The sequence below is a fragment of the Aquarana catesbeiana genome, linkage group LG13, assembly GCF_042186555.1.
Source record: "Aquarana catesbeiana isolate 2022-GZ linkage group LG13, ASM4218655v1, whole genome shotgun sequence".
Lineage (NCBI taxonomy): Eukaryota > Metazoa > Chordata > Amphibia > Anura > Ranidae > Aquarana > Aquarana catesbeiana.
This window is the reverse complement of record NC_133336.1, coordinates 237360939-237375269: the sequence shown is the minus strand read 5'-3', so window position 1 is coordinate 237375269 and position 14331 is coordinate 237360939. Positions and strand designations below refer to the sequence as shown.

Here is a 14331-nt window from a genome sequence, read left to right as displayed (position 1 = left end):
CTGGTAAAAGGAAAAAGAAATGAGGATCACCACATAATAGAGGCCAATGGTGGCTGGCTACCGTACAATAGAGACCATGGGTAGCTATTATACAATGGAGAGACCACTATTCAGGGACCACTACTGGCTACCATACAATGCAGGGGTCACTGGTGGCTGAAAGTATAAACAGAAAAGTCTGTGGTTATGACTAAGGCCTTACAGGCTGAAACCTGTCAACTGACTTAATCTGCGTTTGTTCACTGTGGCTATTCAATAAAATGAAGAAATTTTAAGAGCAACAACCCATCATTTTACCACGTCGCTAGTGGCTACCTATACAATGCAGAGACCATACAATGCAGAGAGAATGGGTGGCTACTATACAATGCAGAGAACATGGGTGGCTACTATACAAAGCAGAGACCACTGGAATGCTGGCTACTATACAATGAAGAGCCCACTGGTGGCTACTATACAGTGCAAAGACAACTAGTGGCTACTATACAATGCAGAGACCACTGGACTGGTGGCTACTATACAATGCAGAGACCACTGTTGGCTACTATACAGTGCAAAGACCACTAGTGGTTACCATACAATGCAGAGACCACAGGACTGGTTGCTACTATACAATGGAGAGACCGCTGGTGGCTACTATACAGTGCAAAAACAACTAAGGTCACCATACAATGCAGGGATTACTGGTGGCTACTATACAATGCAAAGGCTTGGCTTCCATACAATGCAGAGATCACTAGTGGATACTCTACAATGCAAAGACCACTGGTGGCTACTATACAATGCAGAGAGCACTGGTGGCTACTATACAATGCAGAGACCACTGGACTTATGGCTACTATACAATGCAGAGACCACTGGTAGCTACTATACAGTGCAAAGACAAACAGAGGCTACCATACAATGCAGAGACCATTGGACTGGTGGCTACTATACAATGAAGAGACCACTGGTGGCTACTATACAGTGCAAAGACAACTAGTAGCTACCATACAATGCAGAGACCACTGGACTGGTGGCTACTATACAATGGAGAGACCACTTTTGGCTACTATACAGTGCAATAACAACTAGTGGTCGCCATACAAGGCAGAGAACATTGGACTGGTGGCTACTATACAATGCAGGGATTACTGGTGACTACTATACAATGCAAAGGCTTGGCTTCCATACAATGCAGAGACCACCAGTGGATACTCTACAAGGCAAAGACCACTGGTGGCTACTATACAAGGCAGAGAGCATTGGTGGCTACTATACAATGCATAAACCACCAGAGGGGCTATTATACAATGTAGAGACCACTGGTGGCTAATCTACAATTCAGAAAGCACGGGTGACTGCTATTTGGTGTAGAGACCACTGGCGGATACTATACAGTGTAGAGACCACTGGTGGATACTATACAGTGTAGAGACCACTGGTGGATCCTATACAGTGTAGAGACCACTGGTGGATCCTATACAGTGTAGAGACCACTGGTGAATACTATACAGTGTAGAGAGCACTGGTGAATACTATACAGTGTAGAGACCACTGGTGGATACTATACAGTGTATAGACCACTGGTGGATACTATACAGTGTAAAGACCACTGGTGGATACTATACAGTGTAGAGACCACTGATGCCTATTTATACAATGCAGAGGTGATCTATGGCTACTATACAATGGTGGAGAGTATGGAATACGGGAGGTCACCAGTGGCTACCATACAAAGCAGAAACCACTGATGGCTAACATACAATTCATGGAACACCGGTGGCTACTATACAAAGCAGGGGCCACTAGAGGATAGCATGCAATACAGAGACCATTGGTGGCCATTATATTGGAACTGTACCTTGCCCAGTGTGGTATATTCCATCGAGATCTCCCGATAGAAGAAATACACGTAGTTTCCATACTCCACCGCATGGATAAAATGGGGTTCTGTAATGGCAAAAAAACAAAACAAAAATAACTACTAAAACTGAATGAAAACATCTCCTTAATGGCAGAGAAAGTGCTTCGTTATTATGTATTTTCTGATACACATGGGAGCTTTGAGATACTAGAGTAAAATGTACGGAAGCTCCTATGATTACAGAGCGGCAGTAAAAAATTGAATTCTCTCTGTATAATGTAAACTTTCACAACCACATGCACAGCAATTTCAATTTACAAAAACAACAAAAACATTACTGATTTATTTTTGTTTTTTTAAAGCTGAATTTTTTTAAGAGAACATAGGGATTAGGAAGGATTAGAACTTCTGTCTCAGGGACAGGAAGCGAGGGATAATCTCCCCAACAAGGACACATTAAGGACCAACAAGAACCCAATCCGTACTGTCCTACTAAAGCAACTTTTTATGTCTGTGTTCCCTTTGGAGACGTTTTTCTCCATTCGCTGTCCCATTGACCAAAATGGAAGGGGAAATGCCCCTTGTAGGAACATTCCAGGGGATTAAAACCCAGAAATAAAAAGATCTCTTACCTAAACAAAAGAGGAGTTACACTTTAACTGCTGAGCTTTTTAGGTTTAGAAGTTACCAAAATTGTCAATTTTCTTTTATATCAGTTAAAACCGCAATTGACCTTTCTTGCATTAAATCCATTCCAAGTATTACAGTTGGTTTTCTTTAGAAAGCAGCCACTGTCTTGAGTAGAACAGCCTGTCCTGTGCCAGCATGGAGAAGGACATTTGTACTCTGTGTGTAAGCAGGGGTCTCGCTGCAGAGGTCCCAATGCACTATTACCAACGCAAACGTTCCAGTAGAGATGGCTGTGTATGTAAGTGGGTGCTGAACGGACCACCAACTGGCACTGTGAAGAGTCAGAGCGAGAGAGATGTCACCAGCACACCAAAACGGGTCCAAAGCTTTATCCAGCAATGACATCGTTACAACAAATTTCAAAGTTTCAGAGCCATGCAGGACCACTTGTGACATGCCTAAAGAAGGGGTCCTACGTGGCTCCCAAACATTGCGATTTGCTGTAACGATGTGATCGCTGGTGCTGGTGACCCATTTTGGAAATCTTGGTGTGCTGGTGACCCATTTTGGAAATCTTGGTGTGCTGGTGACCCATTTTGGAAATCTTCATGTGCTGGTGACCCATTTTGGAAATCTTCATGTGCTGGTGACCCATTTTGGAAATTTTCATGTGCTGGTCACCCATTTTGGAAATCTTGGTGTGCTGGTGACCCATTTTGGAAATCTTGGTGTGCTGGTCACCTATTTTGGAAATCTTGGTGTGCTGGTGACCCATTTTGGAAATCTTGGTGTGCTGGTGACCCATTTTGGAAATCTTGGTGTGCTGGTGACCCATTTTGCACATTGTTACAGCAAATCACAACGCTTCGGAGCCACGCAGGAACTCCTTCATCAGGCATGTGACAAGGGGTCCTGCATGATTCTGAAACCTTGCAATTTGCTGTAATGATATCATCGCTGAATAAAGCTTTGGACCCGTTTTGATGTACTGGTGACATCTCTTTCTCTCTGCAGCGGTCTGACACCCCCCCTGTTGAGTTATACCAAAAGCTCTAAAATCAACAAAGCTCATACTTCCTGCTGATTGGAGATCTCCAGATTGGATTTAGCTGGGAGAGTAGCAGACCTCTTTAGAGAGACCACTGCTTCCCTACAGAGAGAAAGGGTCCTTTTTTTTGCAGCATGCCGGCAGGAGACAGGCTTTCCTATTCAGGCTGTGGTTGCTTTCTAAAGAAAACAAACCAATACTTTGAACACCTTGTTTGTTTTGGTGCACCTGGAATGTACTTAGTTAAACTGAAAGTTCAATACGACTTTAGACTAAAGGAGGAAAAAAAAGTTCCTAACCTCGAATTAAAAATGCTGTTTACACAAAAAAGTTTGCCCAGTCACCTTACCTCGAAGCCATTTGGAGTCGTATTTGATGGTGCGGAGAACGGGGCTCTTCTCCCCCAGGCTTCGGTAGATGACGGCGTCGCTGGCTTGGAAGTCGGCCACCGTGGCTGAATACAAATTCCCATCTACAGAGAGAAGAAGACAGAGAAGAAAGGGAGGGGGTGAGGGGACCGCACAACGAGCCATGAAATCTAAACACTAGACGTAGTACGCTTCCGGCTGTTGTATTGCTAAGTCAATTAGTTGCAGTCTCACGGAGCACCGGTGAGCGTCTCTGGAAACGTGAGCGGTACCTCTGATAGCTGCACGCAGCATTATTACTGCGCTGTATGCTGCCGTGTCCCGTTATAATGGATCTTGTCTACTTGATTTGTCTTTAATCAAGGGCTTAAGTCAATTTTTTTTCTCTCCTATCGCCTTGCTGAAATTGTAAGTATCGACCCCGGAGCCCTGCACGCCACAGAATATCATTATTTGACTCGGCGGTGGAAGATGCGTTCACTTTATGCGCTAGTAATCTGCAGATTATTCGTTTACCGACCCCCCCCTCCCGTGAAATCTTTGGGGCTTGCCAAGGCTTTGCGGAGGATGCATATCAGGATCATAGTGATGGAGTGCCAAATTTTTGCAAACAAGGAAATTGAGAAACAAAATTATGCATGGATAGATGTTTAAAGATGTATTCTACGGACAGAGGATCTACACTCTCTCCTCCCTTCCATGCTTATTGGCAGGGGTGTCTCGTCTAGAACTTCCACCCTTCGACCACAGCAGTCACACTTGTAGACAAAATTTTGCCAAAATTCTGTGATCTGCTTCCACCAATTGAACGAACCACTAAATGAGTTTTTGATGCCACCTAATAGTTCGATCCAATATTGCGTCCTGCCACTTCACACTGTGCCTCACATCATAGACTTCATGCCCAAAGAAGCCAAACATGCAGACAAAATGTTGCCAAAAGTTTGTGATCTGCATCCACCAGTTGAAAGAAGTTTCTTGATGCCACCCAAGAGTTTGATCAACTATTATTTTCTGCTGTTTAACACTATAGCTCGAACCATGGACTCCCTGCCTAAAGCAGTCAAACTTGTAGACAAAATTTTGCCAAAATTGTATGTTTTGCTTTTAACCAATTGAACCACGAAAGGGGTTCTTGATGCCACATAACAGTTCTATCAAATATTGCTTACTTCAACTTCAAATTGTGCTTTAAACCATGGACTCTTTGCCCAAAACAGCCAAACTTGCAGACAAAACGTTACCAAAATTTTGTGATCTGCCTCGACTAATTGAATCGCTAAAAGAGTTCTTGACGCCGATAATAGTTCATTAAAGTATTGCTTCCGGCGCCTTCAAAGTGTGCCTCGAAGCTTGAACTCCCTGCCCAAAACAGCCAAACTTGCAGGCATAGTATCGTCCAAATTTGGGATCTGCTTCCACCAATTGAACCACTAAAGGAGTTCTTGACGCCACCCAACAGTTCGATCAAATATTGCGTCTTGCCACTTCGCACTGTGCCTGGCAGCATGGACTCCATGCCCAAAACACCAAAACATGCAGACAAAATTTTGTGATCCACTTCCACCAGTTGAACTGCTAAAAAAGGTTCTCGGTGCCACCCAAGAGTTCGATCAAGTATTACTTTCTGCTGTTTCACCTTGTGCATTGAACCATGGACTCCCTGCCTAAAGCAGTCAAGCCTGCAGACAACATTTTGCCAAAATTTAAAGTTCTGCTTTCACCAATTGAACCACGAAAGGGATTCTTGATGCCACATAACAGTTCTAACAAGTATTGCTTCCTGCCACTTCACATTGTGCTTCAAACCATGGACCCTCTGCCCAAAACAGCCAAACTTGCAGGCAAAATGTTGGAAAAAATTATAAATTTTTTTCATATACAGTATATATAAATTGTATATTTTGTATATATACAGTATATCTATAGATAATAATATAAAATAGATATATTTGTATATATATAATTTATTTATATAAATATATATATAGATAGATATATCTATATCTACCTATAGATAGATATCTATCTATCTATAGATAGATATCTATAGATAGATATCTATATATCTATCTATAGATAGATATCTATATCTATAGATATATATATATATATATATATATATATATATATATATATATATATATATATATATATATATATATATATATATATATATATATATATATATATATATATCTATAGATAGATATCTATCTATAGATATATATATAAAAAAAATAGAAAAAAAGGACACTCCTATGGCCACATCCGTATAAATTGTATGTCATAGAAAAGAAAAAAGGGGGTTCAACAAGGACCCCCTGAGCGGACTTTAGAGGCACAACAAACCTGAGAAAGCATAATCAAAATAACAATCTAATCAATTTTATTGAATATAAATACATACAATACAAAGACATTGACAAAAGATAATAAAAAATCATCTATATAGAAATATACATGATACAAGCCCCGATGTGTCTACGCGTTTCGTATAGAACTTCTTCAGAACACATTCAGGTTTCAGTTAATACACAAGAGGGTTTCACTTGTAAAGAGGCTTTAACAAGTTCAAAAGTGGTAGTTCAAATTTGTTCAAATATACACGTCAAGATCTTAGCAATAGAGGTGGATGTCCATCAACTGTTTCCATTTACAACTAATCTCGGGGGTTCAGTTCCAACGAAGAAAAAGCCAATAAATAGCCAATAATAAATAGTAGTACTACAGCAACCATAGGAGGGCATCAAAGAGCCCATAGACCGTATCTGCTCAATGGTCCATGTGGAACCGTGCAAATGCACTGGGAGAGCTTAAGGTAGATGGATGTAAGTTGGATGTAAATCCCCAGGAGGATACAGAGATTTACATCCAATTCTACCTTAAGCTCTCCCAGTGCATTTGCATGGTTCCACATGGACCATTGAGCAGATACGGTCTATGGGCTCTTTGATGCCCTCCTATGGTTGCTGTAGTACTACTATTTATTATTGGCTATTTATTGGCTTTTTCCTCGTTGGAACTGAACCCCGAGATTGGTTGTAAATGGAAACAGTTGATAGTCATCCACCTCTATTGCTAAGACCTTAACGTCTATATTTGAACAAATTTGAACTACCGTTTTTTAACTTGTTTTAGCGTCTTTACAAGTGAAACCCTCTTGTGTATTAACTGAAACCTGAATGTGTCCTGAAGAAGTTCTATACAAAACGCGTAGACACATCAGGGCTTGTACCATGTATATTTCTATATAGATGATTTTTTATTATCTTTTGTCAATGTATTTGTATTGTATGTATTTCTATTTAATAAAATTGATTAGATTGTTATTTTGATTATGCTTTCTCAGGTTTGTTGTGCCTCTAAAGTCCGCTCAGGGGGTCCTTGTTGAACCCCCTTTTTGATTTTCTATATATATAGAGATAGAGATAGAGATAGAGATAGAGATAGAGATAGATATAGATATAGATATAGATATAGATATAGATATAGATATAGATATCTATATCTATATCTATATCTATAGATATAGATATAGATATAGATATAGATATAGATATCTATATCTATATATAGATATAGATATGAAATTTGTATATTTTGTTCGTGTATACATATTTATTTATTACAGGTACATATATACAGTTGTGCTCATAAGTTTACATACCCTGGCAGAATTTATGATTTCTTGGCCATTTTTCAGAGAATATGAATGACAACACAAAAACTTTTCTTTCACTCATGGTTAGTATTTGGCTGAAGCCATTTATTATCAATCAACTGTGTTTACTCTTTTTAAATCATAATGGCAACAGAAACTACCCAAATGACCCTGATCAAAAGTTTACATACCCTGGTGATTTTGGCCTGATAACAGATAACATGCACACAAGTTGACACAAAGGGGTTTGAATGGCTATTAAAGATAACCATCCTCACCTGTGATCTGTTTGTTTGTAATTAATGTGTGTGTATAAAAGGTCAATGAGTTTCTGGACTCCTGACAGACCCTTGCATCTTTCATCCAGTGCTGCACTGACTTTTCTGGATTCTGAGTCATGGGAAAAGCAAAAGAATTGTCAAAGGATCTGCGGGAAAAGGTAGTTGAACTGTATAAAACAAGAAAAGGGATGTAAAAAGATATCCAAGGAATTGAGCATGCCAATCAGCAGTGTTCAAACTCTAATCCAGAAATGTGGGGTTCTGTTGAAACCAAACCACGGTCAGGTAGACCAACTAAAATTTCAGCCACAACTGCCAGGAAAATTGTTCAGGATGCAAAGAAAAACCCACAAATAACTTCAGATGAAATACAGGACTCTCTGAAAACATGTGGTGTGACTGTTTCAAGATGCACAATAAGGAGGCACTTGAAGATAGATGGGCTGCATGGTCGAGTCGCCAGAAGAAAGCCATTACTATGCAAATGCCACAAAGTATCCTGCTTACAATACGCCAAACAGAATAGAGACAAGCCTCAAACTTTCTGGCACAAAGTCATTTGGAGTGATGAGACCAAAATTGAGCTTTTTAGCCACAACCATAAAAGCTACATTTGGAGAGGAGTCAACAAGGCCTATGATGAAAGGTATACCGTTTCTACTGTGAAACACGAAGGTGGATCGCTGATATTTTGGGGATGTGTGAGCTACAAAGGCACAGGAAATGTGGTCAAAATTGATAGCAAGATGAATGCAGTATGTTATCAAAAAATATTGGAGGAACATTTGCATTCATCAGCCAGGAAGCTGCACATGGGACGTACTTGGACATTCCAACATGACAATGATCCAAAACACAAGGCCAAGTCGACCTGTCATTGGCTACAGCAGAATAAAGAAGGTTCTGGAGTGGCCATCTCAGTCTCCTGACCTCAATATCATTGAGCCACTCTGCGGAGATCTCAAACGTGCAGTTCATGCAAGACAGCCCAAGAATTTACAGGATCTGGAGGCTTTTTGCCAAGAGGAATGGGCAGCTTTACCTTCTGAGAAGATAAAGAGCCTCATCCACAAATACCACAAAAGACTTCAAGCTGTCATTGATATTAAAGGGGGCAATACACGGTATTAAGAACTGGGGTATGTAAACTTTTGATCAGGGTCATTTGGGTAGTTTCTGCTGTCATTATGACTTAGAAAGAGTAAACACAGTTGATTGATAATAAATGGCTTCAGCCAAACACTAACCATGAGTGAAAGAAAAGTTTTGTGTTATCATTCATATTCTCTGAAAAATGGCCAATAAATCATAAATTCTGCCAGAGTATGTAAACTTATGAGCACAACTGTAGCGCCATCAATTTACGCAGCGCTTTACATATACAGTATATTATATATATATACATACATATATACAGGGCTTTTTTTCCTCAAACAATAGGTGCTGGAACTCAACCATGACCCCCCAAAACCCCTCCCCCTACACACACCCTCCAAATCACATCAAATAGCGGGTGTGGTCAGTCAAATTTCACGAACAGTAGGAGGGTCCTAAAGGAGCATTAAATACAAGGATTGCATTACATATAAAGTGCAGAGTTCAGGGGGGTTACACTTTTAAACACAGAAATCTGACTTCTGTGTTTACAAGTAATTGTGGTGAGCAGCCCCCCCAAGGGTCTGAGCCAGAGGTGGTGGAACTGAGTTCCACCAAGTTCCCCCTGAAAAAAAGCCCTGTGTATATATATATATATATATATATATATATATATATATATATATATATATATATATATATACAGTATCTCACAAAAGTGAGTACACCCCTCATATTTTTGTAAATATTATATGATATCTTTTCATGTGACAACACTGAAGAAATGACACCATTAATGTCTAAACGCTGGCAACAAAAGTGAGTACACCCCTAAGTGAAAATATCAAAATTGGGCCTAATTAGCCATTTTCCCTCCCCCAGTGTCATGTGACTCGTTAGTGTTACAAGGTCTCAGGTGTGAATGGGGAGCAGGTGTGTTAAATTTGGTGTTATCGCTCTCACTCTCTCATACTGGTCACTGGAAGTTCAACATGGCACGTTATAGCAAAGAACTCTCTGAGGATCTGAAAAAAATAATTGCTGCTCTACATAAAGATGGCCTAGGCTATAAGAAGATTGCCAAGACCCTGAAACTGAGCTGTAGCATGGTGGCCAAGACCATACAGCAGTTGAACAGGACAGGTTCCACTCAGAACAGGACTCGTCATGGTCGACCAAAGAAGTTGAGTGCACGTGCTCAGCATCATATCCAGAGGTTGTCTTTGGGAAATAGACGTATGAGTGCTGCCAGCATTGCTGCAGAGGTTGAAGGGGTGGGGGGTCAGCCTGTCAGTGCTCAGACCATACGCCGCACACTGCATCAAATTGGTCTGCATGGCTGTCGTCCCAGAAGGAAGCTTCTTCTAAAGATGATGTACAAGAAAGCCCGCAAACAGTTTGCTGAAGACAAGCAGACGAAGGACATGGATTACTGGAACCTGTCCTGTGGTCTGATGAGACCAAGATAAACTTATTTGGTTCAGATGGTGACAAGTGTGTGTGGCGGCAACCAGCTGAGGAGTACAAAGACAAGTGTGTCTTGCCTACAGTCAGACATGGTGGTGGGGGTGTCATTGTCTGGGGCTGCATGAGTGCTGCCGGCATTGGGGAGCTACAGTTCATTGAGGGAACCATGAATGCCAACATGTACTGTGATATACTGAAGCAGAGCATGATCCCCTCCCTTCAGAAACTGGGCCGCAGGGCAGTATTCCAACATGATAACGACCCCAAACACACCTCCAAGATGACCACTGCCTTGCTAAAGAAGCTGAGGGTAAAGGTGATGGACTGGCCAAGCATGTCTCCAGACCTAAACCCTATTGAGCATTTGTGGGGCATCCTCAAACGGAAGGTGGAGGAGCGCAAGGTCTCTAATATCCACCAGCCCTGTGATGTCATCATGGAGGAGTAGAAGAGGACTCCAGTGGTAACCTGTGAAGCTCTGGTGAACTCCATGTCCAAGAGGGTTAAGGCAGTGCTGGAAAATAATGGTGGCCACACAAAATATTGACACTTTGGGCCCAATTTGGACATTTTCACTTAGCGGTGTACTCACTTTTGTTGCCAGCGGTTTAGACATTAATGGCTGTATGTTGAGTTATTTTGAGGGGACAGTAAATTTACACTGTTATACAAGCTGTACACTCACTACTTTACATTGTAGACAAGTGTCATTTCTTCAGTGTTGTCACACGAAAAGATAGAAGAAAATGTTTACAAAAATGTGAGGGGTGTACTCACTTTTGTGAGATACTGTATATATACACTGTATTTATTGGCATATAACACTCACTTTTTCACCCTAAAACTCAGGTGCAAATAGCATGTGCGTGTTATACGCCAATACTTCAATTTTAGCTGCCTCGGAGGGGACAAGGAGGGTGCGGGACGAACGCTGTCAGATTACATACAGTGAGAATCTCCTGTTTACTTGGCGGCCTCTGTAATAGGAAGTCCCGTCTCCTGGGCCGCCATTGGACCACTGTTCTGTCTATAATATGAGATTCTCACTGTATGTAATCTGTCTGCGCTCATCCCGCCCCCCTCCCTGGCCCCCCTAGGCTGCAGATGGGCATTGATCAGGCTGCACTGATGGCAATGGTGAGGCTGCTGCATTGATGGCAGTGGTGAGGCTGCTGCATTGATGTGGAATTATGAGGTTGCATCGATGGCACTTGTGAGGCTGCAGATGGGCATTGATCAGGCTGTATTGTAGGCAATGGTGAGACTGCAGCTGGGCACTGACCCTTATTTTGTTTCAAAGTTCCTTATTTAAAATTTAAGTTTTTTTCCTGAAACTTCCCTCTTAAAATGAATGTGCGTGTTATACACCTGTGCGTGTTATACGCCGATAAATACGGTATATATATATAGTTTAATTGTGTAAGAACTAATCTGGTTTGTGATCTCCATAAAGATAATTCCAATTCCCCTTTCGGTGATCCAACGCCTCCACAAATGGGTCACGTGCGCTTCCGAAAACGAACGCAGAAAGAAAATATTAGCTCTTGATGGAATGCAATAACGCCTCATTAGCAGATTAGGACATTTGCATACTTGAATAAATCATTTTAGCAATTTGTAAATAATAAATCAAGAAAATGAAAGCGACTTGAAACAACTGCGGGTAATAATAATAACAGTAATGACAGACTGGAGGGAATGACACCGCTCGCTCGAGTTAACCCCTTCCGCTGTGAAAACAGTCTCTCGCTGAGATATGTTTACAGGGTTTTTTTTCCCTAATTTTATATAATGTTTTCAAATTATACTTTTTTTTTTTTTTTTTGTATTGGTGGCAACCGATCAGAAATCTGAAGCAAAACCTGGTCATCAATGCTACTGGAGCTATTTTGTTTGATCTCAAAATGAACTATGATCCCTGTATTTGTCTCATTAACATATACATGGGCACCTATACTATCTTCTACCTGGTTGCAGGGATTCATGTGAATAAAGGTTGGAGTCTTGCTCAGAAGAACTCTGGAAATTCTGCTAAATCTGTTACATGTTGAAATGCTTTCTTCAATAAATTAACTCTTGATTCTAAATTTAAGCATTTCCATTTTTTCTTATATAGGAACATGTAGACCTAACCAACCTCATTCCTTGGATCGGAGTTAAAGGGTCAAATGATTTAACTCTCCAGTACCTATCAAACACTGATAGATCGGTTTTGGGTGGACTGACTCTTTAAATCTCGGGCATTTGCCACTTTGGCATGAAGAAATAGAACGTTCGACGATTTCACTAACCATTCTCCTCGCAGTGGAGGATTATGGAGGATTATTGGCCTCCTCAGGGCTAATCCCCATTAATTCGCGCTGCGTCTTTATTGCTTTAAAAGTCCTTTGTGCTTCGGGCACGTGAGCCCCAGAAAGCCTCGGACGTGCCTGACGTGTGTGTTTTCTTCACCCTTGTCTCTCATCGAGTCCATAAAAATGCGCGGTGCGTGCTGGAAAGGACAATTATGAGTAGATTTTTGCGTTTCAGGGAAACACACTGAAGGTCGTTACGGCACATTAAGTGCTTTTTGTTTAAAGTGGACCTTTAAAAGCCATGATGTACAGCAGCAATACCATTATTAAAAGCCGCAGCAATCCAGTGACTATGCCAAGGCTAAGATGATGCCATCAGTCTGCTGCATGGAAGGTGGAAGCATTTCCTCAGTCATCTCCTCTCCAGTGATCACTCACAGTGTACATTTTAACTTTGTAGCAAGTTACAAAGGTAAAAGGCTGCAGCAGGGGAGTTATCTCTGAATTGGGCATCACACTTCAGGAAGTAAATAATGGTTCTGTATGATGCCTAAACAAATATAGCTCCATCCTTCTGGAGAAGGAACGCCTAGGCGATCTGAGTGGAAGTTCTCCCTCCCCAGAGTATTGTGTGACTTGTCCCTGAGGACTGCGGGACCATTCACAATGTGCAGCATGGCTTGTTTATGCTCAGTGGACAGCCAACTGTGAAGCCGCAAGCTGTCACAGCCAAGTGCCCACAGTTAGGATGCCTGCGCCGGGTGATCGAACGCCTCGGGTGAGCAAAGCGCTGGATCCTGGGACAGGTGAGTGTCTGTTTATTAAAAATCAGAAGCTGCAGTTTCTGTAGCTGCTGACGTAAATTTTTTAGAAATATGTCTAAAGCTCTTCTTTTACCATGAAAATTTTAATTTCATGACAGGTCCCCTTTGAAGACATTAGGAGAAGCTTACCTGCAAAAAGGGCCACGTTGGTTTGCTTGGCGTCAAAAGGGCACCGCGCTTGGCCGTTAAACTCTTCGCCTTCCTGCTCCAAGGTTTGGATCTGGAATATTAAGCAAGAGTTCTTTTGCATAAAACTGTTAAGTTAACAACCACGGGACATCTCGATGTCCATTCACTCAGCCCAACTTTTGTGACCTTTGTCATAACAAATTTTGGCAAAAAATGAAAAAAATTTGGTCGAAATTGACCATTTTGGTGAAATGCATTGGAGTCGGCATGGGAGGTGATTTTTAAGGTTAAATGGGCTTTACATGACTCCTGAAGGTTACGGATGCTCCTTTCCTCTATCTTTACCTGTTCTTGACCAAAAAATGACCCTCTTGTTAGCTTGGAACATGATGTTAGCAATGCTAACAGTTAACCTAATCCTTTGTTTAGCAACAAAGTCATGTGATCAGCATATCACCATAAAATGACGAACAAGTGGCTTGATGCAAAGCCATGTCAATTTTTTTTTGTTCCTTTTAAAGATTCACCTAAACAGTCTACATTGCAAAATTGAGGGTAATTTCAAGAAAATTCCAGTAATTTCTAAATTTGAAGTGAAAGCTCTCTACTCATCCCTAGAGGCAGAGTTTTCCAACCAGGGTTCCATGGAACTCTAGGGTTCCTCCAGAGGTTGCTAGGGGTTCCC

General features: G+C 41.2%; 1 protein-coding gene across 2 annotated transcripts in view; it reads right to left on the bottom strand.

Annotated features, from left to right (window-relative positions):
* The window catches only part of SEMA6C (semaphorin 6C), a 289590-nt gene that overhangs the window by 61230 nt on the left and 214029 nt on the right, over nt 1-14331 (bottom strand). For both annotated transcript variants that reach the window (XM_073609595.1, XM_073609596.1), the window contains exons 8-10: nt 13647-13737; nt 3874-3996; nt 1844-1932 (exon numbers count right to left, since the gene is read on the bottom strand). In XM_073609595.1, the coding sequence (XP_073465696.1) occupies nt 1844-1932; nt 3874-3996; nt 13647-13737 (303 nt within the window). The remainder of the gene's footprint in view (nt 1-1843; nt 1933-3873; nt 3997-13646; nt 13738-14331) is intronic.